This window comes from Bos mutus, chromosome 22 (genome assembly GCF_027580195.1).
Source record: "Bos mutus isolate GX-2022 chromosome 22, NWIPB_WYAK_1.1, whole genome shotgun sequence".
NCBI classification, from domain to species: Eukaryota; Metazoa; Chordata; class Mammalia; order Artiodactyla; family Bovidae; genus Bos; species Bos mutus.
In genome coordinates this window covers 62,167,813-62,192,794 of record NC_091638.1, presented here as the reverse complement: position 1 = coordinate 62,192,794, position 24,982 = coordinate 62,167,813, and the positions used below count along the sequence as shown (strand labels likewise).

The 24,982-nt window shown below is 65.6% G+C and overlaps 1 protein-coding gene across 8 annotated transcripts in view; it reads right to left on the bottom strand.

The window, feature by feature from the left end:
* The window catches only part of LSP1 (lymphocyte specific protein 1), a 37,061-nt gene that overhangs the window by 4,358 nt on the left and 7,721 nt on the right, over positions 1-24,982 (bottom strand). The window contains exons 1-10 of one of the 8 annotated variants that reach the window (XM_070359322.1): positions 19,273-19,811; positions 7,118-7,255; positions 5,246-5,416; positions 3,475-3,670; positions 3,033-3,122; positions 2,785-2,828; positions 1,539-1,620; positions 664-798; positions 310-387; positions 99-201 (exon numbers count right to left, since the gene is read on the bottom strand). In XM_070359322.1, coding sequence (XP_070215423.1) covers positions 112-201; positions 310-387; positions 664-798; positions 1,539-1,620; positions 2,785-2,828; positions 3,033-3,122; positions 3,475-3,670; positions 5,246-5,416; positions 7,118-7,255; positions 19,273-19,334 — 1,086 coding nt within the window. In that variant the 5' untranslated portion in view covers positions 19,335-19,811 and the 3' untranslated portion in view covers positions 99-111. Of the gene's footprint in view, positions 1-98; positions 202-309; positions 388-663; positions 799-1,538; positions 1,621-2,784; positions 2,829-3,032; positions 3,123-3,474; positions 3,671-5,245; positions 5,417-7,117; positions 7,256-8,960; positions 9,459-9,569; positions 9,951-14,119; positions 14,305-14,730; positions 15,102-15,994; positions 16,057-19,272; positions 19,812-24,982 lie in introns of those variants that run through there. The other 7 variants (XM_070359320.1, XM_070359319.1, XM_070359324.1 and 4 more) reach the window with 7 other exon arrangements.

Genomic DNA, 24,982 nt, shown 5'->3' with positions numbered 1-24,982 from the left:
CTGCCCTCAGGAGCCTCCTCCTGGCTTCTGCCACCAGGCGCCCGGGTGGCAAATTTCAGGCACAACACATCACACGCGGGCCGCTGCTGCGGACTCACCAGACAGAGAGGCCTAGGGCGCCGAGCCCTCGTCCACAAGCACCTTCTCGTACTTCCCGTGTCCGGCGGCCACAAACTTGTACCTCTTCCCAGACGGGGTGCTCTGCCAGGAAGAAGGCCCGGGGCCAAGGTGAGAGCCGTGGAGGGAGACAGCCGCTCTCCCAGCCCACCCACTGGACTCGCCCCCTGCGTCTGCCGCCTTCCGACGCACCTTGACCGTAGACGAAGTCTTGGGGCCTCCTTTCTGCTCCCAGAGATCCCGCTTGCTCATGTCTCCGGCCACAATATCCTTGGGGCAGAAGGAAGCCGCGTCGCTGCGGGCCCCCGCTGGGGGAGCTGGGAGCCCCGGGCACGTCACCCGCCGGCCTCGCAGGTCCAGGGCCGCAGGGCCGGCCCACGTGCCCCCTTGCGGGGAGCGCCCACGGAGGAGGCCCGGAAGCCGCGCCCCCAGCCCTCCCCAGGGACCAGGCCGGCCACCACGGGCCCTGCAGCCCGCTCTTCAGCCCGGACGGCCCGCGCTTGCTGTGCCGAGGGGGCCCGGCTCCGCCCCAGGATGGACGCCTACCTTGCAGGGGGCGGACTTGGCGGCCGACTGAGCCTGCACCTCTCCCGTCTCCCAGCGGCTCTTAGTGCTCGCCACAGCCATGCTGGGCAGCTCGATGGAGGGCTGGCGGGTGAGCTTGGGGGTCCTGCCTGCGATCTGCAGAGGAGACAGGACCATCCTCGCTCTGCTCGGGCATGGGGTTGGAGGAGCAGGGCTTGAACGGAAGGGCCTTGGTGGATGGAGTGATGGTTGGGTGGATGGGAGTTAGTTGGGTGAAAGGGTATACAGGTTGTATGGAGGTGTGTGGGTCGGGGTGAGTGGCGTTGGTTGCATAGAAGAACGTCCATTGAACAAAGAAATTGGGTGGAAAGACAGTGGCTGAATGCAGGGGGATTGGTTGGATGGAGGGGAGCAGATTGTATGGAAGGGTGTTAGTTGGATAGAGGGGTGTGGAATTAGAGGAGGGACATTGGTTACATGGAGAGGTGTTGGTTGGATAGAGGAACATGGAGGGCCATCGCTTGAATGGAAAAGTGTTGGTTGGATGGAAGGATGTTGGCTGGACACAGTGGCATTGGTTGGCTGGAGGGTCATTGGTTGGATAAAGGGGTGTTGATTGCAAGGAGTGGTGTAGATTGGATGGAAGAGAGAGTTGAATAAACAGCGTGTTAGTTGGATGGGGGTGGTGGGGGTGGGGGTAGGATCAATGGAGGAACCTTGGTTGGATGGATAAAGGGCTAGATGGAAGCATGTGGAAGGGTGGAGTAGTGTTGGTCGGATGAAAGATGGTTAGTTGAATAAAAGGGTGTTATTTGGCTGGGGGCTGTAGGATCAGTGGAGGGACTCTGGCTGGATGGAGCAAGGGCTCAGCAGAAAGTGCGGGCGCCTGTACCCACCTCGACGGCCTGGGTGTACTGCTCCAGCCGCTCATCAATCTTGGAGATGGGCAGGGCCGGCTGGGACTTCCTCACGCTGTTACTGGAGGAGAGAAGGGTCTTGCCCAGGAGCCCTCACTCAGCTTCTGGGCCTCACCCTGAGCAGCCGCCACAGCTCTCTCAGGCCCCAGATCTCCACCTCATGGACCCCCTCTTCAGCCTTCCCCTGGAGAACCCTGGGTCCTGCTCCCCTGGAGGACCCTGGGGCCTGCTTCCCCTGGAGAACCCTGGGTCCTGCCTTCCCTTGAGAACTCTGGGGCCTGGAGGCCTGGGGCCTGGAGAACCCTGGGTCCTGCTCCCCTGGAGGACCCTGGGGCCTGCTTCCCCTGGAGAACCCTGGGTCCTGCTCCCCCTGGAGAACCTTAGGTCCTGCCTCCCCTTGGAGAACCCTGGGTCCTGCTCCCCTGGAGGACCCTGGGGCCTGGCTTCCCCTGGAGAACCCTGGGTCCTGCTTCCCCTGGAGAACCCTGGGTTCTGCCTCCCCTTGGAGAACACTGGGTCCTGCTTCCCTTGGAGAACCCTGGGGCCTGCCTTCCCTTTGAGAGAACCCTGGGTTCTGCTTCCTCTGGAGAGAACCCTGGGGCCTGCTTCCCCTGGAGAACCCTGGGGCCTGCCTCCCCTTGGAGAACCCTGGGTCCTGCCTTCCCTTGGAGAACTCTGGGGCCTGCTTCCCCTGGAGAACACTGGGTCCTGTGCCCCTGGAGAACTCTGGGGCCTGGCTTCCCCTGGAGAACCCTGGGTCCTGCCTTCCCCTGGAGAACTCTGGGTCCTGTGCCCCTGGAGAACCCTGGGTCCTGCCTCCCCTGGAGAACACTGGGTCCTGCTCCCCTGGAGAACCCTGGGCCCTGCTCCCCTGGAGAACCCTGGGTCCTGCCTCCCCTTGGAGAACCCTGGGTCCTGCTCCCCTGGAGAACCCTAGGTCCTGCCTCTCCTGGAGAACCCTGGGTCCTGCTTCCCCTGGAGAACCCTGGGTCCTGCTCCCCTGGAGAACCCTGGGTCCTGCCTCCCCTTGGAGAACCCTGGAGCCTGCCTCCCCTTGGAGAACACTGGGTCCTTCTTCCCCTGGAGAACCCTGGGCCCTGCTCCCCTGGAGAACCCTGGGCCCTGCTCCCCTGGAGAACCCTAGGTCCTGCCTCCCCTTGAAGAACCCTGGGTCCTTCTTCCCCTGGAGAACACTGGGTCCTGCCTAGGAAGCAGCCAGACATACCTCTTCTTAATGGAGCGGTTCAGGGACTCGGTCCTGTCACTGAGCTGTGGAGGGCAGGCGGAGATGGAGCCTCTGAAGCCGGAGCGGGGCCCAGAGCCCCCGCCCCGCAGCTGCTCCCCCTGCGTGCCGCGCCCCCCTCCCAGTCCCACGGCCCAGCTTATGCCCATCACAGGCCCTGCCAAACACCGCATGGCAGGGATTCAGCAGCCTGTGCAGGACAGAAGGCAAGGCATTGGTGCTTAACCTACTTTGGTACTGGGGCTCAGGGGAGGCGAGCCCACTTCGGTCCCCTCCAAGACCAGGGGGCTGGGTGTCCTGGGCTGCCGGCAGCTCTGGTGCTGGGAGCAGAACGTCCGGAGTTAGGGCTGGACCACCGCCCCCTCGCCCCCGCTCCTGCCCCCCCAGGGCCCCGGCGGACACTGCCCCTCCCTGGGCCTCCTAAGGTCCTCTCCCGCCCTGACATGCTCTGGTTCTGAGTTCTCTGCCACAGGAGCTGGTGAGTCCAGGAAGGTGCTGCTCCATCCCACGGTCCCCAGCCCCACCGCCTTCTAGGGCTGCAGGGGCTGTTGTCTGCAGGCGGGGTGATGGCTCCCTCTGGGCCGTCCCGTGAGGCCCACAGGGCATGCGGACAGCAGAGAAAGAATCAGCCCGGGGCCAGAGTGCCACCCAGACCTGTGGGAGCCCCCACACCTGTGCCTCTGCCTCCTTGGTCTCCGCCAGCCCTGGGCTGCCCTGCATGGGCTCCTGGGGCCCGCTGGGCTCTGAAGCCTCTGGTGCCAGCCCCTCCCGGGGCTCTGAGTCAGGGCTCAGATGCAGCTCCTCCAGACAGACCTCAGCTGGACTCAGCTTGTCACCACCCTGGCTCCCAGAGGTGCACTGGCGGGGCCTGTGGTTGTGGGGGAGGCAATCCGATCAGTCAGATGTCATCCGATGGTTTGTTTTGAGGGCCTCCCCAGGTCCGAGCCTTGGTTTCCCCGTCTGTAAGTCGGGACCCTCAGACCAGCCGAGTGCCAAGGAATCCCAAGACCCTGGTGTCTTTGGGAAGTGAGGCCAAGGACCTCAGCGCCTGCCCCGTGGTGACCAGTGACCACTGCCCCATGGACAGAGGGCCACTGGCTCACTGAGGCTACTCCCAGGCCCCAGGCCGGGCCTGTGTCCTGCTTGTCAGCGTCCGCCTGGTCGGCCTAGGCGGGGTCCCTGCTCCTGCCTGCTCTGTGTGGGGGCGACAGGCCTGGGCGTCCAGTGGGCCTGAGGAGGGGTCTGAGGGGGGTTTGGGGGCTGGTGCAGTGGTAGACGAGGAAAGAACTGGGGTCACAGCTGGGACCACAGCCCAGAGGAGCGGGCCGGACACGGCTGGCTGGGGGCAGGGGAGGCCAGCCGCTGGCAGCCCATGCGGGTCTGCATTTGAGCGGGACTGAACCTGGAGAAGAAGATGGGAAATTCTCGCATTTTCCATGATTTCAGGCCCCTTGGTGTTCGTGCCAGCCAAGACCCAGACCCACCACCCAAGGTGCGCCGGGGTCGGAGCCAGCAGCAGGCTCACAGAGGCCCATTCAGCCCCGGCTGCGGGCGGCCAGGCAGGTGCGGGGGGCAGGGAGGCCTGGCGCCCAGGAGGGTCCACAGAAGAGCCATAGTGCCCCCTGCTGGTGGCCAGGCAGCCAGGGACAAAGGGAGCTGGCGACCACTCCAAGAGCAGTGGAGGTGGGCCTCCCTGCTGCCCCCGACCCCAGCTCAGAAATGCAGGGTGCTCCCCAACTCGCAGAGATGAGGGGAACCGAGGCCTGGAGGGTGGTCCTGGCCAGAGGGCCACAGCAGGACCAGGGCCCCGCCAGGCAGCCAGCTCTGGGTGTGGGGGCCGCTTGCAGGAGCACAAGGGGTGACTGAGTGATGGCGGGGGGCGGTCTTAGTGAGAGCTCGGGCTCTTAGGGACCTCGGGGTGGGGGGGACCGGAGATGGCCCGGGGAGGGGGCCAGGGCCCCAAGCATGGAGCTTCCAAGCCCATCTGGGCCCTGGCCACGGCCAAGGGCCTGGAGCCCGGCTCAGAGCCCCCTGAGGCGGGTGGGGGCGAGGCCCCCTTCCCCCGCCGGCCCCGGTTCAGCTCTGTGCATCTGGAAAGCTTGTCCCCCAGGCCGCCTCGAACATCTGGAAATACCTGCTCCCCTCCGTGGGAACAGAGCGCGCCGCCCCCAGGGAGGAAGGGGCCCGGGGGCGCGGGGCCTCCCTGACGTCAGCGGGCTGCACACGTGCTGATCGGGCCGCAGCTGGTCTGGACGGGCCGGGGCCCTGGGAGCCCGGAGTGAGCCCCACCCGCCGCCCCCGTCTCGCTCTCTTCCTCCTCCTGCCCCCACAGCCGCAGGGGCGTTTTGGGGGGCTGCTGGGGAGGGGTGCAGAGGGCACAGGCCAGACGCAGGTAAGGGGGCTGGAGGGAGCCCGCCGCCCCCAGGCTGTGACCCCCACTTGCCTGTCGTCCTCCTGCGTCCCCTCCAGACTCTCGCCCCGAGAGGGGTCCCCGGCATCCGGGGCCTCCCCAGCCCCCCAGTGCTGCTGCCGTTGCTGCTCTGGCTTCTGGGACCAGTCGCCAAAGCCCTCATCCTCGTCCAGCTCAGGAGCCTCCGAGGGCTGCGGGCTGAGGCTGGAAGAGCAAGCAGGATCTCAGGGCCGGGCTGAAAGTGGGCCGGGGGCTCTCAGACCCTGGGCGCCAAGCGTGGGAGACCCCGTCTGCACAGACGCAGCACTCCACTGCTGGGCCGGGCCTCCCCCACCAGTCTGGGGCTCCCCGAGTGCTGGGCTGAGCCTCCCCCATCAGTCTGGGGCTCCCCGAGTGCTGGGCCAGCCTCCCCCACCAGTCTGGGGCTCCCCGAGTGCTGGGCTGGGCCTCCCCCATCAGTCTGGGGCTCCCCGAGTGTTGGGCTGGCCTCCCCCATCAGTCTGGGGCTCCCCGAGTGCTGGGCCGGGCCTCCCCCACCAGTCTGGGGCTCCCCGAGTGCTGGGCTGAGCCTCCCCCATCAGTCTGGGGCTCCCCGAGTGCTGGGCCAGCCTCCCCCACCAGTCTGGGGCTCCCCGAGTGCTGGGCTGAGCCTCCCCCATCAGTCTGGGGCTCCCCGAGTGTTGGGCTGGGCCTCCCCCACCAGTCTGGGGCTCCCCGAGTGCTGGGCTGAGCCTCCCCCATCAGTCTGGGGCTCCCCGAGTGCTGGGCCAGCCTCCCCCACCAGTGTGGGGCTCCCCGAGTGCTGGGCTGAGCCTCCCCCATCAGTCTGGGGCTCCCCGAGTGCTGGGCCGGCCTCCCCCATCAGTCTGGGGCTCCCCGAGTGCTGGGCTGAGCCTCCCCCATCAGTCTGGGGCTCCCCGAGTGCTGGGCCGGCCTCCCCCATCAGTCTGGGGCTCCCCGAGTGCTGGGCCGGCCTCCCCCACCAGTCTGGGGCTCCCCGAGTGCTGGGCTGAGCCTCCCCCATCAGTCTGGGGCTCCCCGAGTGCTGGGCTGAGCCTCCCCCATTAGTCTGGGGCTCCCCGAGTGCTGAGCCGGGCCTCTCCCATCAGTCTGGGGCTCCCCGAGTGTTGGGCCGGCCTCCCCCATCAGTCTGGGGCTCCCCGAGTGCTGGGCCGGGCCTCCCCCCTCAGCCTGGGGTCTCCAAGTATGGGTGAGGAGCCCCCCTCTGCTCCCTCAGCTGAGCCAGCAGGGTCTGGCACCAGGCTGCTTCCCTGGGCAGCGGGGTGAGCCCCGCACCCTGTTCCCTGCTTCAGGCTGGAGTCCCCGGCCACGGTGGTCTCTGCCTGCTAGGACGGGACCTGGCTCGAAGGGCCTTGACCGCTACAACACACCACCCCACCCATAGCTGCTGACTCAGAGAAAATGGAACGAAACAGGGCCAGGAGGAGGGGGGGACATTATTGGAAAAACAGCCCAGCCCAGCCACAGCGGCCTCCCGGGCCCCGGGAGGGGACGAGCCGGCCTCGGCCGCCAACTTGGACGTGGCCTCTGTGAGTCACTGGCTGCGAGGAGTGGGGCAGGGGGCTCGGGGCCCAGGGCCCCACAGCTGCGCTCAGAATCGGTCCAAGCAGGGGGACCACGCAGGGGGACGGGGGCTGAGTCAGGGCCCCGGGAGGCTGGTGGGGAGGGGGCAGCGGCCCACGTGCAGCAGTGCTCCCTGGCCCCCGGCACTGCAGTGACCCTCACCCCGAGGACATCCCCACCGTGCCCAGGTTCCGGGGCAGCCCTCCCCCTGCCTCCTTGTCCCCTCTGCTCTGGGGTCTCCAGCCCTGGGGGGGTCCTGATGCCCAGAAGCCCCCTCTGCCCAGCAGGGCAGGACGGGTGAGCTGGTGGGGGGCGGCTCACAGCTTCTCCTGCTCCGACTGCTCTGGGGACGGGCTTCCTTCGTCTTCGTCTTGAGCCCGAAGCTGCCGCTCCGTGTCGCGCCGGTGCTGCTCACAGGCGGCCTCCTCCTCATCCTCCACACTCCACTGAGCGGCGAGCCTGGGGGCACGAGAAGGGGTCAACTGGGGGCCCCCGCCTCCCACCCAAGCAGGCCCGCTGGGGACCCTCGAGGCCTCAGTTTCCCCATTTCTAAAGCGGAGACCACGAGAGAGGGTCAGGAAGGTGCCTTCGGCTAGTGGAGCTGGCCTCTGGACGTCCACGTGCCTCCTGGTGATGAGGGGTCTACAGTCAGATGGGCCTGGGGAGCCCCAGGGACGGGGACAGGCCCTCCGCCCCTGCCAGCAGCATGGCTCCCTGGCCCTCATCACAGCCGGACACTGGCCAGTGCAGCTCTGGCTCCAGGCAGGGCCTGGTGGCACCTCACCTCCAGCCGAGGTGCAAAGAGCTGGCTGTGGCCGCTGGACAGCTGGTGTCCCTCCTTCTCCCTGAGTCAAGTGGCCATAGCCTCGGTCAGTCAGGCACTGGTAGCCTGGGCGGGTCAGGTCAGAGGCAGCCCAGCCCCTCAGGAGACCCTCTTGGGCAGGGGGCGATCATTCCTGCCCCCCCCCAACCATGAGTAAAAGGCATCGGGAGAGGGAGGCCCTATTAAAGGATCTGGGAGGGGCTGCCCTCAGCTGGGGCCTGAACCCCTCAGCCCACTCAGGGCCACCCTCTACCTCAGGCCCCGGTGCAGGCTCACTCCAGACCGCGCTGTCCATGAGAAACTGAGGCCCACGCGGAGCCAGGCCCCGGAGAGCTTCCTCCCGCAGGCCTGCTGAGCCCGTGTTCCCAGGGTCCCTCACCCAGGCTACACAAGGAGGCCTGAGACTGGGGGCCTGGGGCCTGGCCACCCCGGCCCTGGCCCAGCAGCTCTCGAGTTGCTGGCACCTAGAAGGCACCCAGCCTGCCGGCCCTGGCTCCCCCAGAACCCGAGAGGAGGGTCCTGGGTCTCCCAAGCCAGGGTCTCAGCGCCTCCCTGCTGTGTCCCCCGCCTGACCCCACAGCCCGCTCCTTCAGGGCCCCGTCCCCTGGCCAGGGTGGGCCGGCTCTGTGGTCTCGGCAGGCCTGCCAACACATGATCTAATCTCTCCTAGGTCTCCCCGGAGCTTCCTAGACAAAAGCCAGGCCCCTCCACAGCCCCAGCTCCAGGCCCACTCCCCCCCGCGGCAGCCGCAGGGGACCCCAGCCGTGCAAACCAGCCTCCCGCTCAGACCTCAGCGCCCCCCGCCCGCCTACCCCCGCGCCTCGAAGTGCCTTCGACTCCCCCCCTGAGCTCCAGGGAGCCCCTAATCCCCCACACCTGGCCCCATCACACGGCCAGCGGAGCCAGCCTCCCGCCCCAGGCCCTCGGCGGGGGCTGGGGGCCACGTCCTGTCAGGGGGAAGAGCCTGGGTGATCCTGAGGATGAGGGGCCGGGGTCCAGGGGTCCTCCCTCCCGTGAGCACCCACAGTCCCCAGGCTGAGGGTGGGAGGCGAGCGGGGCCGGGCCCGGCCGTGGGATGGAGAGGTGTCCATAGACCCCTCCTGGAGGCGCTGGGGCTGGGGTGCTCCTCGGAGGGGTGAGACCAGCCATGGGCCCCCTGGCTGCTGCGCACACGCACCCATGGTGTGTTCGTGTGGGGCTGAATGTGTGTGCGTGGGCCCCGGTGGGGGGCTGAATGCACCCAGGTGGGGCCTCTCTCAGGCTGTAACTCCAGCCCCCTCCCCGAGCCTCAGGAACCCTTCGCCGGCACAGCTAAGTGCAGAGGCCACGCAGACTGCTCACCCACAGCCGGGCCATGTGTCCTGGCCACCAGGCCCCACGCCGCCCGTGCCCCATCCTGGTCCCAGGCCCGCCAGCACGATGGGCCTGTCTGCCACACACACACACGTGCACACACGGCAGGAAGGCACACAGTGGGTGCACGCACCTCCTCCTAAGCCGGACCCTCGGGCCCACGTGGGTCCCAGCACCCCACGCCGGGGTCCACGTGCCACAAGACCCAGGCCCAAGAACCAGGTGAGAGCCAGGTGGCAGGCCGGGCCCCCCAGCCCAGCCAGGGTGCCCCAGAGCATGTTTACTGTTCCCGCCATCGTCCTGACAACGGCCCTGGCCCGAGGCCAAGGCATGTTTTCTGAGAACTGCGCTCCTGAGAAGAGGCCCCTCCGAAGGTCAGCCCTGCTCCCGGCGGTCCGCACGTGACTCCCCAGCCCTCGGGCAGAGACAGACCGGGGGACGCAGGGTAGGGGGCTCGGGGGCTCCCCACAGCCCCTGCTGGGGGAGAGGCCGCGCTGCCCCGGGCCCTGACCCGTGGCGCGGGCCCCTTCCCTCCGGCCCCCCTCCCTCCACCCCAGGATGTGAGTCATGGGGCCCGGGCCCCTCCCATGACCTCACCCCCTCGCTGTTCCGCAGCTGGGCCGCATTCTGGGAACTGAGAGGGGGGCGGCTCTCCTGGGGTGGGGTGGGGGCCTCTGGCCTGGGAAGGCGCCCCCGGCCGGCGGCCCAGACCCCTTGGCACGCCAGGCGGAGCTGTCAGGATGCTGGCGCGGCCGCCCGTGGCCCTGGCTCGGCCCGCGCGCAGCTGCGAGGGATTTGGTGTTCCTGCACAAACGCAATTATCTCCTTCCTGCGTCTGCTCTGGCTCCGGGCGCGCCCAGGGCTCAGCCCCAGGGGCCGCGGAACGGGGCTCCGCTCCCCAGCCCGGTCACGCTCCACTAAGCAGCCTCGCCCCTCCAGGCGCATGAGCATGTACAGGCCCCGTTCTCAGCGGGGGTCCCCAAGTCCAGCAGCTGCCCCCGCTGGCCACGTCCACCACCTTGGGGGCCCCTCCTCCCCTTCCTCCGAAGCCCCCTGGTCTCCACCAAGGCTCCGGCGATGCCAGGCCTGCTCTGGTCTCCCCGGCCTGCCTGGCGGCTCCAGAAGGCAGTCAAGCCTCGGTCCTGTCTCAGCTCTGCCCCCTGCAGGCAGCTCCTGTCTGCCCCCCACCTTCCGCCCATCTCTGGGCCCTAAAGCTCAGCTCAGAGTCCTGGGAAGGCCCAGGGGCTTAGCTGGGGGCCTGGGGCCCGGGGCTCAAGGGACAATGGCCAGGCTGGGCCAGGCTGACGTGGGGGGCCTTTCCTTCTAGAGACCCGCAAAGTACCCGCCTGACCACTGTCCCCTGGACACCACGGGTGGGAATCCTGGGGAGCTGGGATGGTCAGCCTGTGTGCCTGTGACCACCAAGGCGTCCGGTCCCGTCAAGTGACCCCCTTCCCCGGGCTTTCGTTCGCCCAGGTGGATGCCGCAGAGCAACTGGTGCCTCAAGTGACCGCAGAGCCCATGTGTGCAAGTGACAGAGGTGGAAGGACTCGGAGGCCACTCAGCCCGCTTCCAGGCTGGGGGGCTGCACGCGCCCCCAGCCAGATGGTCCAGAGGAGGGGCGGGGCCAGCCGGGGGGCTCGGGACGGGGCGGGAGGCTGGGCAGCACCTGCGCCCCATGACCCGAGGGGAGCCGCTCCCTGGGTGTAGCTCAGGGAGGGTCCGCGGGGGCCCAGGGTGCCACGGCAGCATGAGGGCTGAGCCCGGAGCACGCGGGAGCCCCGAGCAGGTGGTGGCACACGGTGAGGGCGACTGCCCCGGTGGGGGCTGGCATGGAGCGGCGGGTCACCGGGCCCCCACCCTCCTGACCACCCTGGTGCGGGTCCAGCCCCTCCTGGCCCACCCCCCACCCCCAGCAGCACCTTCCTGGTGTGTCTGTGCTGCGCCTTAGACCTGGGAGGCACCCCACAGAGCCAGCCCCGAGCCCTGCTCAGGGACGCTCAGCAGGTGGCCTTGCGCTTGGGTCTGGAGGATGAGAGCAGGGGTCTGAGAGCGGGCCTCGGAGGCTGAGGGAAAAGCAGAGATGGGGGGGGACGGGAGAGCTGAGTGGCCAGGCTGGGGCAGGGGGGTGGGGGTTGTGCCTGGGGGGCGATGCCCTTGTCCCCTGGGGAGAGTCAGGTGAGCCCACAGCGGCACAGGTGGTGTCAGACCAGCATTTGGGAAGGAGGCCCAGCTGGGCTGCGAGGAAGGGGCAGACGTGGTGGGGAGCTGGCGGGTGGAAGGCGGAAGGACTACAAGGCAAAGGGGCAGGCGTCCAGAGGCCCCCGGAGGGGGGACGCGGGAACCCGGGAGGGGTCAGCCTGGGGGTCGCCAAGGCAGGCCTGGGGGCCTCCGGGATCTCAGAGAGACAGGGCAGTGGGGAGGGAGGCAGATGGGGTGCCCCGGCCTACCCGGGGATAAGCAGCCCCTACGGCGGCCGGAGGAACCGGAGAGCGATAAGCTGGGGGTGCCAACTCCTCGTGACCGCAGGCAGAGCCCCTCCTGCCACCCTCCCTCCGGCCCCGCCCACCCCACGGGCACCTCCAGGGCCTGCTGTCCACAGCTGAGGCCCAGCTGGCAACACCAGCCGCCACTGGGGGCCTCGGGGTGCCCCCTCTGCTGGGGTGCAGGGTGCCAGCTCTTCCTGACTCTCCCCACGGCTGTGCCCCCAGCACTGGGGGGCAAGACCTGGAGCAGGACTCAGGGGCGGGGGGCCGCGGGGGGTCCAGGCAAGATTGAGTGCAGAGGCTAAGCTGTGGGCCCAGGGATACCGAGGGTTCCGAGCAGGGGACAGGAGGTGGGCAGCCTGTTGCCGCCCTTGGGGTGACCAGGGAGGCCTCAGGGGTGCGGAAGGTGGGCTGTTGCCCCCCCGGGGGTGGGGAGGGCCCAGGCCGCCTCAGGAGGGGCAGCTGCCGGCCCCTGGGGAGGAGCTGTAACTCTGCCTCTCTGACCCTCCTCCCAAGCCAGACCCCAGGCCCAGTCTCCAGCTCCCCAGCTGTGAAAAGGGATGTTGACCCCACTTGGCAAGGTGAGAACTGAGGACAGCCCTGGCCAGGTGGGCCCAGCTCCCGCTCCTCACGGCTGGCACTATGGCAGACCCTGTCCCCAAGAAGGAGGCTGAAGTGCCCTCATGGGTCCGGGCTTCCTACCACGACCCCACCCACAGCATGTCCTCTTGGCCCCGTGGGCAGGTCACATCTGGGAAGCCTCCCTGGAGGAGGAGGCATCAGCTTGCAAACTAGCTTCCCCGCAGCCACAGAGAGAATGGCACCACAGAGGTGCAGACTGTGGGTGCGGGAGGGGCTGCCACGTCTCCAGGGCACCCAGCCTGCACCCCCGGTGTGTGGGGGGCACAGCTGCAACCTCTGGGAGCCCAAAGCTCACGGGAGAGAGGCCAGCCCTGCAGGGCTTCCACAGCACCCGAGGGCAGCCTAGGGACAGAGGCAGAGCGACCTGCCCTCCCCAGGACCTTGGCTGCCCCGCCTGAGGGAGTGGAGGGCCCTCTGCCCTGGGGAGGAGGCCAGAGCAGTCTGTGGACTGGCCCCTTCCCCGCCAGCACCCCCAGCCCAGACGCCCCCCAGCACTGGCCCCTGTGGACTGGCCCCTTCCCCGCCAGCACCCCCAGCCCAGACGCCCCCCAGCACTGGCCCCTGTGGATGGGCCCCTTCCCCGCCAGCACCCCCAGCCCAGACGCCCCCCAGCACTGGCCCCCTCCCCCGCAGTGCCCCCGGTCCAGAGCCCACCCCAGCACTGGCCCCTCCCCTTGGGCACCGCTGCCTCTCAGAGCCCAGGTGGAGCCTCCCTGCCTGTCACCCTCCATCCTCCCGCAGGGGGCGGCACACGGTGGCCTTTCGCTTGGGGGACCCCTGGCTGCCTGCCCACCCGGAGCCCCCAAAGCCTCGGACCCCCTTCTGCATGACTTTCCAGCCAGCCCCTCGGGCAAACTAAGGAGGAGTCACCCCTGCCTTAGCCTTCCAGCCCCAGGGCCCCCCCAAGCCCAGTCCCCACCCCACGCCTCCTCTAGGCCGTTACCCCACTGACACCTGGGCCCCCTCTGCCGTCTCCAGGCAGGACGGCTCCACTGCCGAGGTCTCAGCAGACTCAGTGCCCACTTACAGCTGAAGATGGGGCAGGCGTGAGGCTGCAGGGCCTGTGGTCTCCCTGGGAAGGTGGGAGAGGGGACCACAGCTGCCCGGCACCGCCCCGGCCTCTCGCCCCGGCCGGGACCCCCAGACAACACCCCAGCATTTGCTACCTGCTCCATCACCTCCCTCCAGCCAGCGCAGCCCGCTCTCCCGGCCTGCCGGGGTCTCCCTCCCCCCTTCTATTTAGTCAGCACTCTATTTAGTCAGGTGTTGGGGACCCAGCGATGGGTGAGATGCCCTCGCTGCCCTTAGAGGACGCAGGAAAGCCCATGTTGGCCCCACAGCATGGCTCCAGGGCCTCAGAAGAGGACCCCTGTTCTGAGCTTCATTTAGGGGGGCATCCTCTCAGATGAAGGACCCTGTGCCTGCACCCAGCCTGGAGGGACAAGGGGCCATGGTGGGAGGAGGCCCTTGGGAGGGGGCGGGTTAGCAAGTAGACAGTGGTGCCCGGGAGACACGACGTTGGTCGCGGCCAAGGGGCCTGCAGATGGGCGGGTGTGGGCCTCAGAGCTGGGATCCCCATGGTCCTGCCTCTGCCCGTCCATCCTCCCCAGAGCCCAGGGGGAGGCCCACCCCTCCCGGGGGACGCACAGTCCTGGTGCCTCCTGGGGGCTGCTCCCTGGTCCTCGCCCCTCCAGGAGAGCGCTGTGGGAGGGGCCTCTGTCCCCGTGGATGGGGCTCCCTGCTCCTGCCCCAGCCCCCCATCTGGAGCTGCTTGCCATTTCCGGGGGGTGGCTGCCTGGCTGCTGCCCACTGCCTGCGAGGCAGCAGTGCCAGAGGTGTAAGACCCCCGGCCCCAGACTCTGGACAAGACCCCGGCCCCCTCTTAACAGCCACTGCCCACTGTCCTGCTGCCTGAGGCTCCTGCCGTACTCTTCACCCCAGACCCAGGACCCACGCAGCTCCTGGGGGTCCGGGCTCTGATGCTGGCAGGTGGGGGCACCGCAGGTCAGGCCTACCCACCACATTGCCGTCCCTAGAGCTGTCCAGGCAGGCCAGGCAGACTCCCACCAGCCACCCGGACACCCGAATGGTGAGGGTGTCCTGTCCTGATGGGAATCGGGCACCCCAGGTGCTCAGGCTCCCGTCGAAGGGTGTCTGTGACCTTCCCTGTGGGGGCTTCACCCACCCCTACAGCTTGGCCACACGTGACCCTGGAAGACCCTGCCAAGAGTGGGAAGTGGGCACTCGGGCCCTGAGCCTCCAGATGCCAGGCTTCCCCTCTGACCCCCAGGCCGGGCTCCCCGGCGCCCAGCCCGTCACCTCCCCTGGCTGCACGCCCTACCTCTCGTGATGCGCTCCGTGCCCAGCCTCCGTGCCACGGTGCTCCCACGCCTCTGCCCCTGTCGGCTCTCACCAGCCTGCCCGTCTGGGCTGGGGGTGCGCGGCAGGGCTGAGGCTGCTCCTTCCTCTGCCCCGCGCCCCGCACGCCTGGGTCCCTCCTTTCTCCTCCGAGTCACTGACCACAGCGCTGCAGGGGCCTGGCCCCGGGCCGAGGCAGCCCAGGAGACCTCCCCGGGCGCCCCCGCCCCACCCTTCAGTGAGTCGCCCTGCCCACCCCCACGCCTACACACCGCCTCGCCCGGGCCGACTTCCCGGGGGACGGGCCTGGGGGGCCGCCCGCCCGCCCAGCACCCCCACCGAGCAGCAGCTCCAGCTGCAGCCCCGGGACCGGCCCGGTCTCCTCCTGGTGCTGGACAGCCCTCCAGGAGAGCCGGACGCTCCCAAGCCAGCTGGGACTGCCTGGCACAGACCTCGGAGCGCTCACGAGGCCAGGCTTTGGCACGCTCCGGGACACGCGACCGGTGGCTGGCACCGGCTGGAGCCTCTGCCACCCCTCCCGTCTCCTGCTTGGTGCCACGGGTCCACCTCCCACTCCCCAACGCCCCCACACACGACTCTGCCCGCAGTCGATGCTAAAGGGGCTCATGTGCTCAGCAGAGTCCAGGGGTCTGCCTGTCGTTTAAACTCGGCTGCCCCCCTGGGGGGCAGGCACAGCCTGGCACGGGCCGCCTGTCTGTCTGCTTCCGGCTTGGCCTTCCTGCAGGGCCCTGGGGCCCCAAGCATGTGGAGCAGCGGGACCCTCGCTGTCTCTGCCACCAGAGCCTCTGCCCGGCCCCCAGCCCCTCCTCCAAAGGACACCTTGTCCCTGACCCCTCGGGGTGGGTCATTCAGGGGGTGGGGGGCTTTGCCACCGAACTGGCCCTAATGCTCGCTTTGCCCTGCCACCCCAGATTCGCGTCCTCTGACCCTGCAGACCCCATGGCCTGTGCCCCAGGGCAGGGACAAGACCCCACCTCCCTGAGCCTCAGACTCTGTCCACGTAGATGGGGGCCTGGAGCCAGCCTCCACCAGCCTGCAGGACCTGCCCTGGCCCTCTGCCCACCAAGGGCTCCGCCAGGATCTGGGGGCTATGCCGGGATGGCCCCATTAGAGGGGCAAAGTGACCCCTCCACGGGCAAGGAAACCGAGGCGCAGACTCACTGGGGGTCCCCCATCCCGGGAGACACAGCTGGGGTCCCAACTCCACAGTCCCCATTCAGCACCCAGGCAGTCTCGCCCAAGGGCGGGAGGGGCCCCTGACCCCCACCCTCCGCACGGTGGGCTTTTCTCTGTGTGCTCCCCCACTCCCATCCTGCTCTCGCCGGCCTGCCCCGCCCGCCTTCCCGGCTGGCCAGGGCTGCCCCCACCTCCTGCACTCGCACACACACTGCCTGGCCCGGGGTCCTGGGACCCCTCGAGCACCCCGTCTCCCGCCCCAAGCGGCCCCTCCTTTGCGGCCTCCCCGTCCTCTTGCTCACGGCCCTGTGCCCCCTGACCCCTCCTGTTCCCACTCACTCTCTGTCTTCACGGAGGTCCCGCTGCCCCCACCCTGCCTGGTCCATCTCTCCGCTCCTATCTGCTCCCGTCATCCAACAGGACAGGAGCCCTGGGACCGCAGGGCACACAGCGCCTGGCTGCAGCTTCCCCTCCATGGCCTCAGAACTGCCCTGCGTGTCGTGGGCAGCGGCCAGCCCTCACAGCCCCATGCCCTCGCCTTCCTGGGCGGACCAGAGTCTGTCCCCCTCAGCGGCTGCACGTGGCCAGGGCCCCAACACCCCACCAGTCCACAGGCCGCCTGGGGTTCTTGTCCTGAACCGTCACCTACAGGGGGTCAGCCCCCCCCCACCAACCTGCACTGAGCTGCTCCAAGCCCCAGGAGATGCCCCCAGGGTCCACATCCCATCTGGCCATCTCTGATACCCAGGAGCCATGAGGCGCTCTCCTGAGGCTCCCGGGGAGACGGGGTGCCAGCCCCAGGTGCCCGGCACGCTGGCCGCGCTCACTGGCTGCTCTGACCCCAGCTGGTCTGCAGGTCAGGGCTGGAGCCTGGCCTCAGCCTCGGCACTCTGGGCTCTGGCCCTGACTGCCTGCCCAGGGGCTGGGCTGCTCCATCCCCGTACCCCCTCCTGCTGGCTCACCAGGCTCCTGGGACAGGACTCGCTCTGAACGCCAGACCACCTGCAGCCGGAACAGCACCACCCCCCGGGCACCCAGCCCTGCCAGGGCAGGGGCCGCCCACCCCCAGACGCGGGGCCCTGAGTGGGCTTGAGGCAGCCCCACCCCGCGCACGCTGTGGTTTGCAGGCCTGGCTTTTCCCAGTGCCCTCGGGCCAGCTCGGCAGGCAGTGGCCACATTCCCTGCCCTCTGGCCGCCCCTCAGGGCCTCCTGGGCCAGGCTTCCTCAGGCGGGAGAGCCGGGCGTGGGAATGACCGGCGCGTCCGAGACGGATGTGCGCTGAGCGCGGCGGACAGCCTGCCCCACGGGTCTCCCTGGGCAGACTGGGAGCCACCCGGCCCTGTATCAGCTCAGCCTCGCCTTACAAGGCCAGGCCCTGGATGGCTGCATGGCCCACAGGATGCCCTGAGTCCAAGAGTCCTCTGGAAGTGCATGGGCCCAGGGACCCTGGCTGTCCCTGACGGTCTACCGCATGGGCCAGGCCTGAGATGGGCCTGAGGCGGGCACTGAGACCCCCAGGGGCTGTTGGAGGGTTGGGGGTAACTCCCTGCCACCTGGGAAGGGGCAGAGCTTGGCATGGGCGCACAGCAGGGGAAGGGGGTGAGCCCCGGGGTCCCGGCCCCCCAGCCTGAAGCCTCCTGCTGGCTCTCTACACAGCCTCGCGGCCGCAGCCAGGACAAGCCAGGCTTCGCTGAGGATCCGGGTGGATTCAGCTGCCCGGCACCCTGGCCGCAGCTGGCCCAGCACACCCTCCCAGCGCTCGTGACAGCGACGTCCGGGGCCCTCTGCGGCCCCGCCCCTTGCTCCCAGGCATCCTGGGGGAGGGCCCAGGGTGACCCGCCTGGCGAGGCGGGTGGCTGCCCACTCGTGAGGGCACCTGTGGTGTCGCAGCCTCTGTGAGTCTGGTTCTGTCGCCCTCCAAAGGCGAGGGCCTGCCAGCCAGAAGCCTCTTAGGTTCGGAGTTTGGAGTGGCATCCACACGGGCGTGCAGGTATCAGGGCCCACGTGCACTGGGTCAGGGCCTAGAGGGCATGCAGGCCTGTGCCATCGGCCGGGTGGACAGACTATCTCCGCCACCGTTCACAAGGGACCTCCCCGCCCCCCACGGCAGGCGTTCCCAGGGGGTTCAGAGGCAGGCTGCCCTCTGTCCCCGCCCCAGCCGGTCACCCACAGGCCCGCCTTCGCCGTCTAGGTCTGTGGGGCTCACACCCAGGCCTGCCTGTGCACTCGGCCCCGCTGCACCGTCCAAGCTCCAGCAGCACCTCCAGCGTGCCCCGGCATGCCCTGGGCAGCGACCTGGCACTGGGTTTGGGGATGAAGCCAAAGAAACACCTGGATGACAGGTGTGCATACAGGCAGGCCCTGCCACGCCCCACCGCGCTGGACAATGTCCCTCCTGGCCTGTTTCCCCGCTTGTTACAGGCTTGTTACTGCTGGACCTCCAGGACCGACAGGCACCCCTTCACCCCCGGGCCGCAAGCTGGGCACAGGAGGACAGTGGCGACTCCTCCCAGCTGCCCAGGATTCCTCCCCGAGACGCGCCTGAGGGGCCCCTGGTGAGTGGCACCAGGGAGGCCAGCAGAGCCAGCAACGGGCAGGTGTGAAGCCGGGGCGGACCCTCGAGGGTCTGCCTGCTCGGCGAGCTCCGCTGGCACGCAAGCACTCTGCGTGGCCCCGACTCTGGCCTTGTGGCCCTCAGGCCTGGCCGGGCGGGATGGGGAGAGAGCCATGCCTGTGTCTGCAGAGACCCCGTGAGCCGGAGCGGGACGGGCCAGGGTTCCCGGCTCCGCTCAGAGGCTGCGGAGCCCACCCGCACACCTCGCCCCTGCCCCATCCCAAGTCAGGGCCACAGTGGACCTGGGGTGCTGAGGAACACCCATGTCCCCAGGAGCGAGCAGTTTGCCCAGGGAGAACAGGCTGTCAGGAGGCGGGGAGCAGGCCAGCAGCCCTGTGGAAGCGGGAGGCCCTCCCTGCTCGGGAGAAGCAGAGGCGGGCTAGGTGGAGAAAGCCGCGTTTCCCCGGCCTCGGTGCCTGGAAGGGTGGAGGAGGAGAAGGGCATTGTGGGCGGCTCACAGGGACGTGAGGCGAGGCCCCAGCGCTGCGGGGGCTCTGAGCCCACCCGTGGCCCTTCGCTTCTGCTTGCTCTCCAGGACTCTGTGAGGCAGGCGCCGCGATGCCCCACTGTGCAGAGCAGGAGACTGAGGCTCAGGAGGGCAGGGCGCTGGCCCCAAGTCCACAGACGCCGACCCGGCTTCTGCCTGTGGAGCCCGGACTCCAAGCGTGCACGCGGCCCGCGGTGCCTGCCCCCGGGCCAGGTGCGCCAGGGGCCGGCCAGGGCGGGGGACGTGGGGCCAAGTCCAGCTTCACCCTCTACAAAGTAAGGGGTGACCTGATGGTCCCCGGGGCCAGCAGGACCAGGGGAGGTGGGGGATGCCTCACTGGGGTCGTGCTTGTCACCGGAGGGGGTGCGGAGCTGGTGGCAGGACACAGCGGCGGAGGAGACGGTGGGCAGGCGGGCGGGTGCCCACACACACGGGTCGGAGCCGCAGGCGCCCGGGGAGGCACCCGCGGGCACCCTGCCCTGCCCTCCACGCCCCGGCCTGGGCGGAGGGACCTACCTCAGGAGGCTCTCCCGGCCCTGTTTCCTAGAACTTCTCCTCAGGAGCGCAGAGCTGCTCATGATGCTTGTGGGTGCCCGGCTGCCCGGCGACCTGGCCTGACCCCCGCCCTGGGGCCAGAGGCTGCGGCTGCTTCTTCAGAGGCTGCTTCCCGCTGCCCTGGCTCCTCCTGCCCTGGGACCCTCTGCCCTCCTCTCTCTACCCACCCGACGCCCTTCTTGCTCTGTCTCTCCCTCTGTCTGGCCGGCTGGTCTCCGGCTCTGACACCCCCTCTCTGCTCCTCTCTCTGTCTGCAGGTCTGTGACCCTCCATCCGTCTGTCCTGGCCTTTCTGGCCCCTGGGGGTCACCTGGGTGGGCTGCCCGCTGGCTGCCCCAGGCACCCCGAATGGCCCTGTCTGCACGGCCTCATGGGCTCCGGGGCTCCAGGCCTCTCTCCTGCACCAGGACACTCAGCAGCTGCTTCACGTTGGTCCCCCGCAGCCCCCTTCTCCACCCGCCTCGGCCTCGTCCACCTCCATCCCCTGGCTCCTTCTGAGACTAGTAAAAATGTCAGAGGGAAACCCTCGCCACGCGGCAGCCTGGGGCCTGAGCAAGACCTGGGAGGCCTGTGCTGGGCAGGCGGCCGCCCCGCCTCCTGGTGCCCCCTCCTGCCCTCGCCCCCCTGCCAGCCGCCCCCCGCTTCCTGGTGCCCCCTGCCCCTGTGCCCCGGCCCCCATCCTCGCCCACCTCTCGGGGCCTGGCCCTGGCCTTCTGCTCCCTGCCCTCGCCCCCCGCCCGGCCGTCCCAGGCCAGGCCCCGCCGCCTCCTGCTCGATGCCCTCCGGCCCCCTGGCCCCACAGCCTCCTCTCTCCCCACTGGTGTCTCTCAATCTCTGTCTCCCTCCCTCCTCCCCCTCCCTCCTCCCGTCCGTCCTCCCTACCCTCCTCCTGTCCCTCCCCGGTCTCCATGTTCCCTTTGCTTCTTCCCAGCCCTCTGCTCCTGTTATCACCTCGAGGGGCAGGCCAGGGCACCCCAGGAATGCCGTCGGCTCCCCGGTAGGGAGGCTGCTGCCCACCCCTGCCTCTGACAGACGGCCCCAGGCGGCTCAGGGCACCGAGGCTCCTGAGGCCACTGCAGGCTCGCCCGTCGGGGCGGGACAGCCGTGCTCCCCACCAGTGGCCAGTGGCACGAGGTCAGCGCGGTGGCCTGGCCGGCAGCCCCCCTTGCCCCCCGGGCTCTGGCCGAGGCCCCAGGAGCAGCAGCCCAGCCCACTGTTCCTCCGGTTGGGCTGAGGCGCCCCTGGTGACTCACTGCGGAGCGCAGCGGGCAACTGGCCTGACCGGGGAGGGCCCAACCCAGCTCGCCCTCTGGGAGTCACCGAGGGCCAGCTCCGGGCCGGGCCGCCTCGTATCCAGCAGCTCCCTAGGCTCACCCACGCCCTCGACCACCCTGAGAAGCAGATGCCACCGTAGACCCGTGCCCCAGGTGGGAAGACCAAGGCTCAGACTGGTACCTGAGGTCAGGGCCCAGCAGAGCCAGAACCAAGCCCACCGGGAGCCTGCCAGCCACCCCAGCGCCACTCCACGGCCTCTGCCTCCCTAACTTGTCTGATCTCTGGTTGCACCGGGCTGCTGGGGCTGGGAGCTCCTGCGGATGTGCGAGGGGACGAAGAGTAAGGTTGGGATCAGACCAAAGAGTGGGTGGACGTGGGGTGAATCCCCGTGTGTTGGAGGAAGCAGCAGCCTTCGGAGAGACTCCACTTGGGCCACGGGTCCTCAGTAACCCGGTGTGGTGCTGGCCGCTGGAGACTTTGCGGTGGGCCCTCGGGCTCAGACCGGCCCCCACGCATCAGGCTGCGTCCTGTGACCCACCGCCTCCCTTGCACAAGCCAGGAGGGGCTGGAGACTGTGCGGGGTGTGCTGTAGAGGCCGCTGTGCCCGCTGTGCGTCCCAGCCCCTAGCCAGAGATGCAGAGACCCCCAGATGCTGGTGGGGCGAGGAGGAAGGGGGAGAGGGGGACGGCAGGGCTGGGCTGCGGGCTGAGCCAGATCACCCCGGGAAAGGAAGCTTGCGTTTGGTTCCCATCTCAGCTGGCCATATCCTCCTTGCCCCCTGCTCTTAGTTCTGGAATCCCAGCCACAGCCAGCCAGGAATGAAATGTGCCAAAGCATATTTCGGTTCAAAAGAAGGAAAAATATTTCCACAGGGGAAAGGGCTGCCTTGGGGTGGTGGGAGTTTCCTGTCCCTGAAACTTAAATAGAATTGCACAATTACTTATTGGACTGATGGGTGGGAGGGATTAATAGCAAGAGTAGAACTTGAAATGCCGCGGCGAGGGCTCACAGTTTCACAACCAGGGCGTGTCCCAACAGGAACCACAGGGCAGAGCACCTGACGTCAGCTTCGCCGCTTCTCTCCATCCATCCATCCGTCCCCCTGTCCATGTGTCCTCTGTCCATCATCCTTCCATCCATCCATCCTCCACCATCTATCATCCATCCATCATCTATCTATTCATCTGTCCATCCATCTTCCGTTCAACATCAATCCATCCATACTCAATCCATCCATCACCTATCCATCCATGCCCCATAAGTCCATCCATCCATGTACTTAAAGGTCTTAATGTAAACATGTAAAACCCTTAAAAGAAGCATTTAGCTGGTATCCCTCCATTCTGAACAAAATAACTGCTGAGCATATGTCAATTACTATTATCCATGCGTTCACCAATTTGTATATCCGTTTGCCCTGGTACCCAGCTGGTGAACTATTTGCTGTTCTGTTATACATCCTTCTCTCTCTCTAAACATTCTATTGCACTTACATTCATTTAATATCAGTATTTCGCTATCTTTCCCATTCGTAGCTCCATTTATACATCTGCCTATCCATCCATCCGTATGCCCACCCACCCTCCCACCTAGCAAGTCCTCATCCACTCGTGCATGAGAACATATGTGTTTGTCCTCTCGTGTACGTACTTGGGCTTCCCTGGTGGCACAGTGGTAAAGAACCCACCTGCCAGTACAGGAGATGCAGGAGGTGTGCATTCAGCCCCTGGATCTGGACGATCCCCTGGAGTAGGAACTGTCAACCTACCCCAGCATTCTTGCCTGGAAAACTCCATGGGCAGAGGAGCCTGGTGGGCTACAGTCCATCAGGGTTGCAAAGAACTGGACACAACTGAGCGACCGAGTATGCACCCACACACACGCATATTTATCCATTATTTTCCCCATCAGTTCAGTTCAGTTGCTCAGTCATGTCCGACTCTGCGACCCCATGAATCGCAGCACGCCAGGCCTCCCTGTCCATCGTCAACTCCCGGAGTTTACCCAAACTCATGTCCATCGAGTCGGTGATGCTGTCCAGCCATCTCATCCTCTGTCATCCCCTTCTCCTGCCTTCAATCTTTCCCTGCATCAGGGTCTTCTAATGAGTCTGCTCTTTGCATCAGGTGGCCAAAGTACTGGAGTTTCAGCTTCAGCATCAGTCCTTCCAATGAACACCCAGGACTGATCTCCTTCAGAATGCAGTGGTTGGATCAAAAGCATCAATTCTTCGGCGCTCAGCTTTCTTCAAAGTCCAACTCTCACATCCATACATGACCACTGGAAAAACCATAGCCTTAACTATACGGACCTTTGTTGGCAAAGTAATATCTCTACTTTTCAATATGTTATCTAGGTTGGTCATAACTTTCCTTCCAAGGAGCAAGTGTCTTTTAATTTTGTGGCTGCAATCCCCATCTGCAGTGATTTTGGAGCCCCAAAAAATTAAGTCTGCCACTGTTTCCACTGTTTCCCCATCTATTTCCCATGAAGTGATGGGACCAGATGCCATGAACTTCGTTTTCTGAATGCTGAGCTTTAAGCCAACCTTTTCACTCTCCTCTTTCACTTTCATCAAGAGGCTCTTTAGTTCCTCTTCACTTTCTGCCATAAGGGTGGTGTCATCTGCGTATCTGAGGTTATTGATATTTCTTCCAGCAATCCTGATTCCAGCCTGTGATTTGTCAACCCCAGCATTTTGCATGATATACTCTGCCTATCATGTATGGATATGAAAGTTGGACCATAAAGAAAGCTGAGTGCAGAAGAATTGATGCTTTTGAACTGTGGTGTTGGAGAAGACTCTTGAGAGTCCCTTGGACTATAAGGAGAGCCAACGAGTCAATCCTAAAGGACACCAGTCCTGAATATTTATTGAAAGGGCTGATGCTGAAGCTGAAACTCCAATACTTTGGCCACCTGATGCGAAGAGCCAACTCATTAGAAAAGACCCTGATGCTGGGAAAGATTGAAGGCAGGAGGAGAAGGGGACAACAGAGGATGAGATGGTTGGATGGCATCACTGACTCGATGGACATGAGTTTGAGTAAATTCCGGGAATTGGTGATGGACAGGGAAGCCTGGCATGCTGCAGTCGATGGGGTCGAAAAGAGTCGGACACGACTGAGTGACTGAACTGAATTGAATAAGTTAAATAAGTAGGGTGACGATAAACAGCCTTAACATACTTCTTTCCCAATTTTGAATCAATCAGCAGTTCCGTGTAAGGTTCTAACTGTTGTTTCTTGACCTGCACACAGGTTTCTCAGGAGATAGATGAGGTGGTCTGGTGTTCCCATCTCTTTAAGGATTTTCCAGTTGGTTGTGATCTACACAGTTAAAGGCTTTTTTGTAGTCAATGAAGCAGAAGTAGATGTTCTTATGGAATTCCTTGCTTTCTCTATGATCCAACAGGTAGCAATTTGATTTCTGGTTCCTCTGCCATTTCTAAACCCAGCTTTTACATCTGGAAGTTCTCAGTACACATAATGCTCAGCCCTAGCTTGAAAGGTTTTGAGCGTGACCTCACTGTCATGGAAATGAGTGCGGTTGTCCAGTAGTTCGAGCATTCTTTGGCACTGTCCTTCTTTGGGACTAGAATGAAAACTGACCTTTCCAGTCCTGTGGCCACAGGGGCTTTTCAAATTTGATGGCATATTGAGTGCAGCACTTTAACAACACCATCTTTTAGGATTTGAAACAGTTCAACTGGAATTCCATCACCTCCACTAGCTTCGTTCGTAGTGATGATTCCTAAGGCCCGCTTGACTTCACACTCCAGGATGTCTGACTCTAGGTAAGTGATCACACCATCGTGATTATCTGAGTCGTTAAGAACTTTTTTGTACAGTTTTTCTGTGCATCCTTGCCACCTCTTCTTAATATCTTCTGCTTCTGTCAGGGCCATACCGTTCTGTCCTTTATTGAGCCCATCTTTGCATGAAATGTTCCCTTGGTATCTCTAATTTTCTTGAGGAGATCTCCAGTCTTTCCCATTCTGTTGTTTTCCTCTATTTCTTTGTACTGATCACTGAAGAAGGCTTTCTTATCTCCTTGCTATTCTTTGGAACTCCGCATTCAGATGGGTATATCTTTCCTTTCCTCCTTTGCCTTTTGCTTCTCTTCTTTTCTCAGCTATTTGTAAGGCGTCCTCAGATTACCATTTGCCTTCTTGGATTTCTTTTTCTTTGGGATGATTTTGGTCACCACCTCCTGTACAATGTTATGAACCTCTGTCCATAGTTCTTTAGGCACTCGGTCTATCAGATCTAATCCCTTGAATCTATTTGTCACTTCCACTGTGTAATCATAAGGGATTTGGTTTAGGTCAATCCTGAATGACCTATTGGTCATAGCTGCATGGCTTACTTTCTTCAATTTAAGCCTGAATTTTGCAG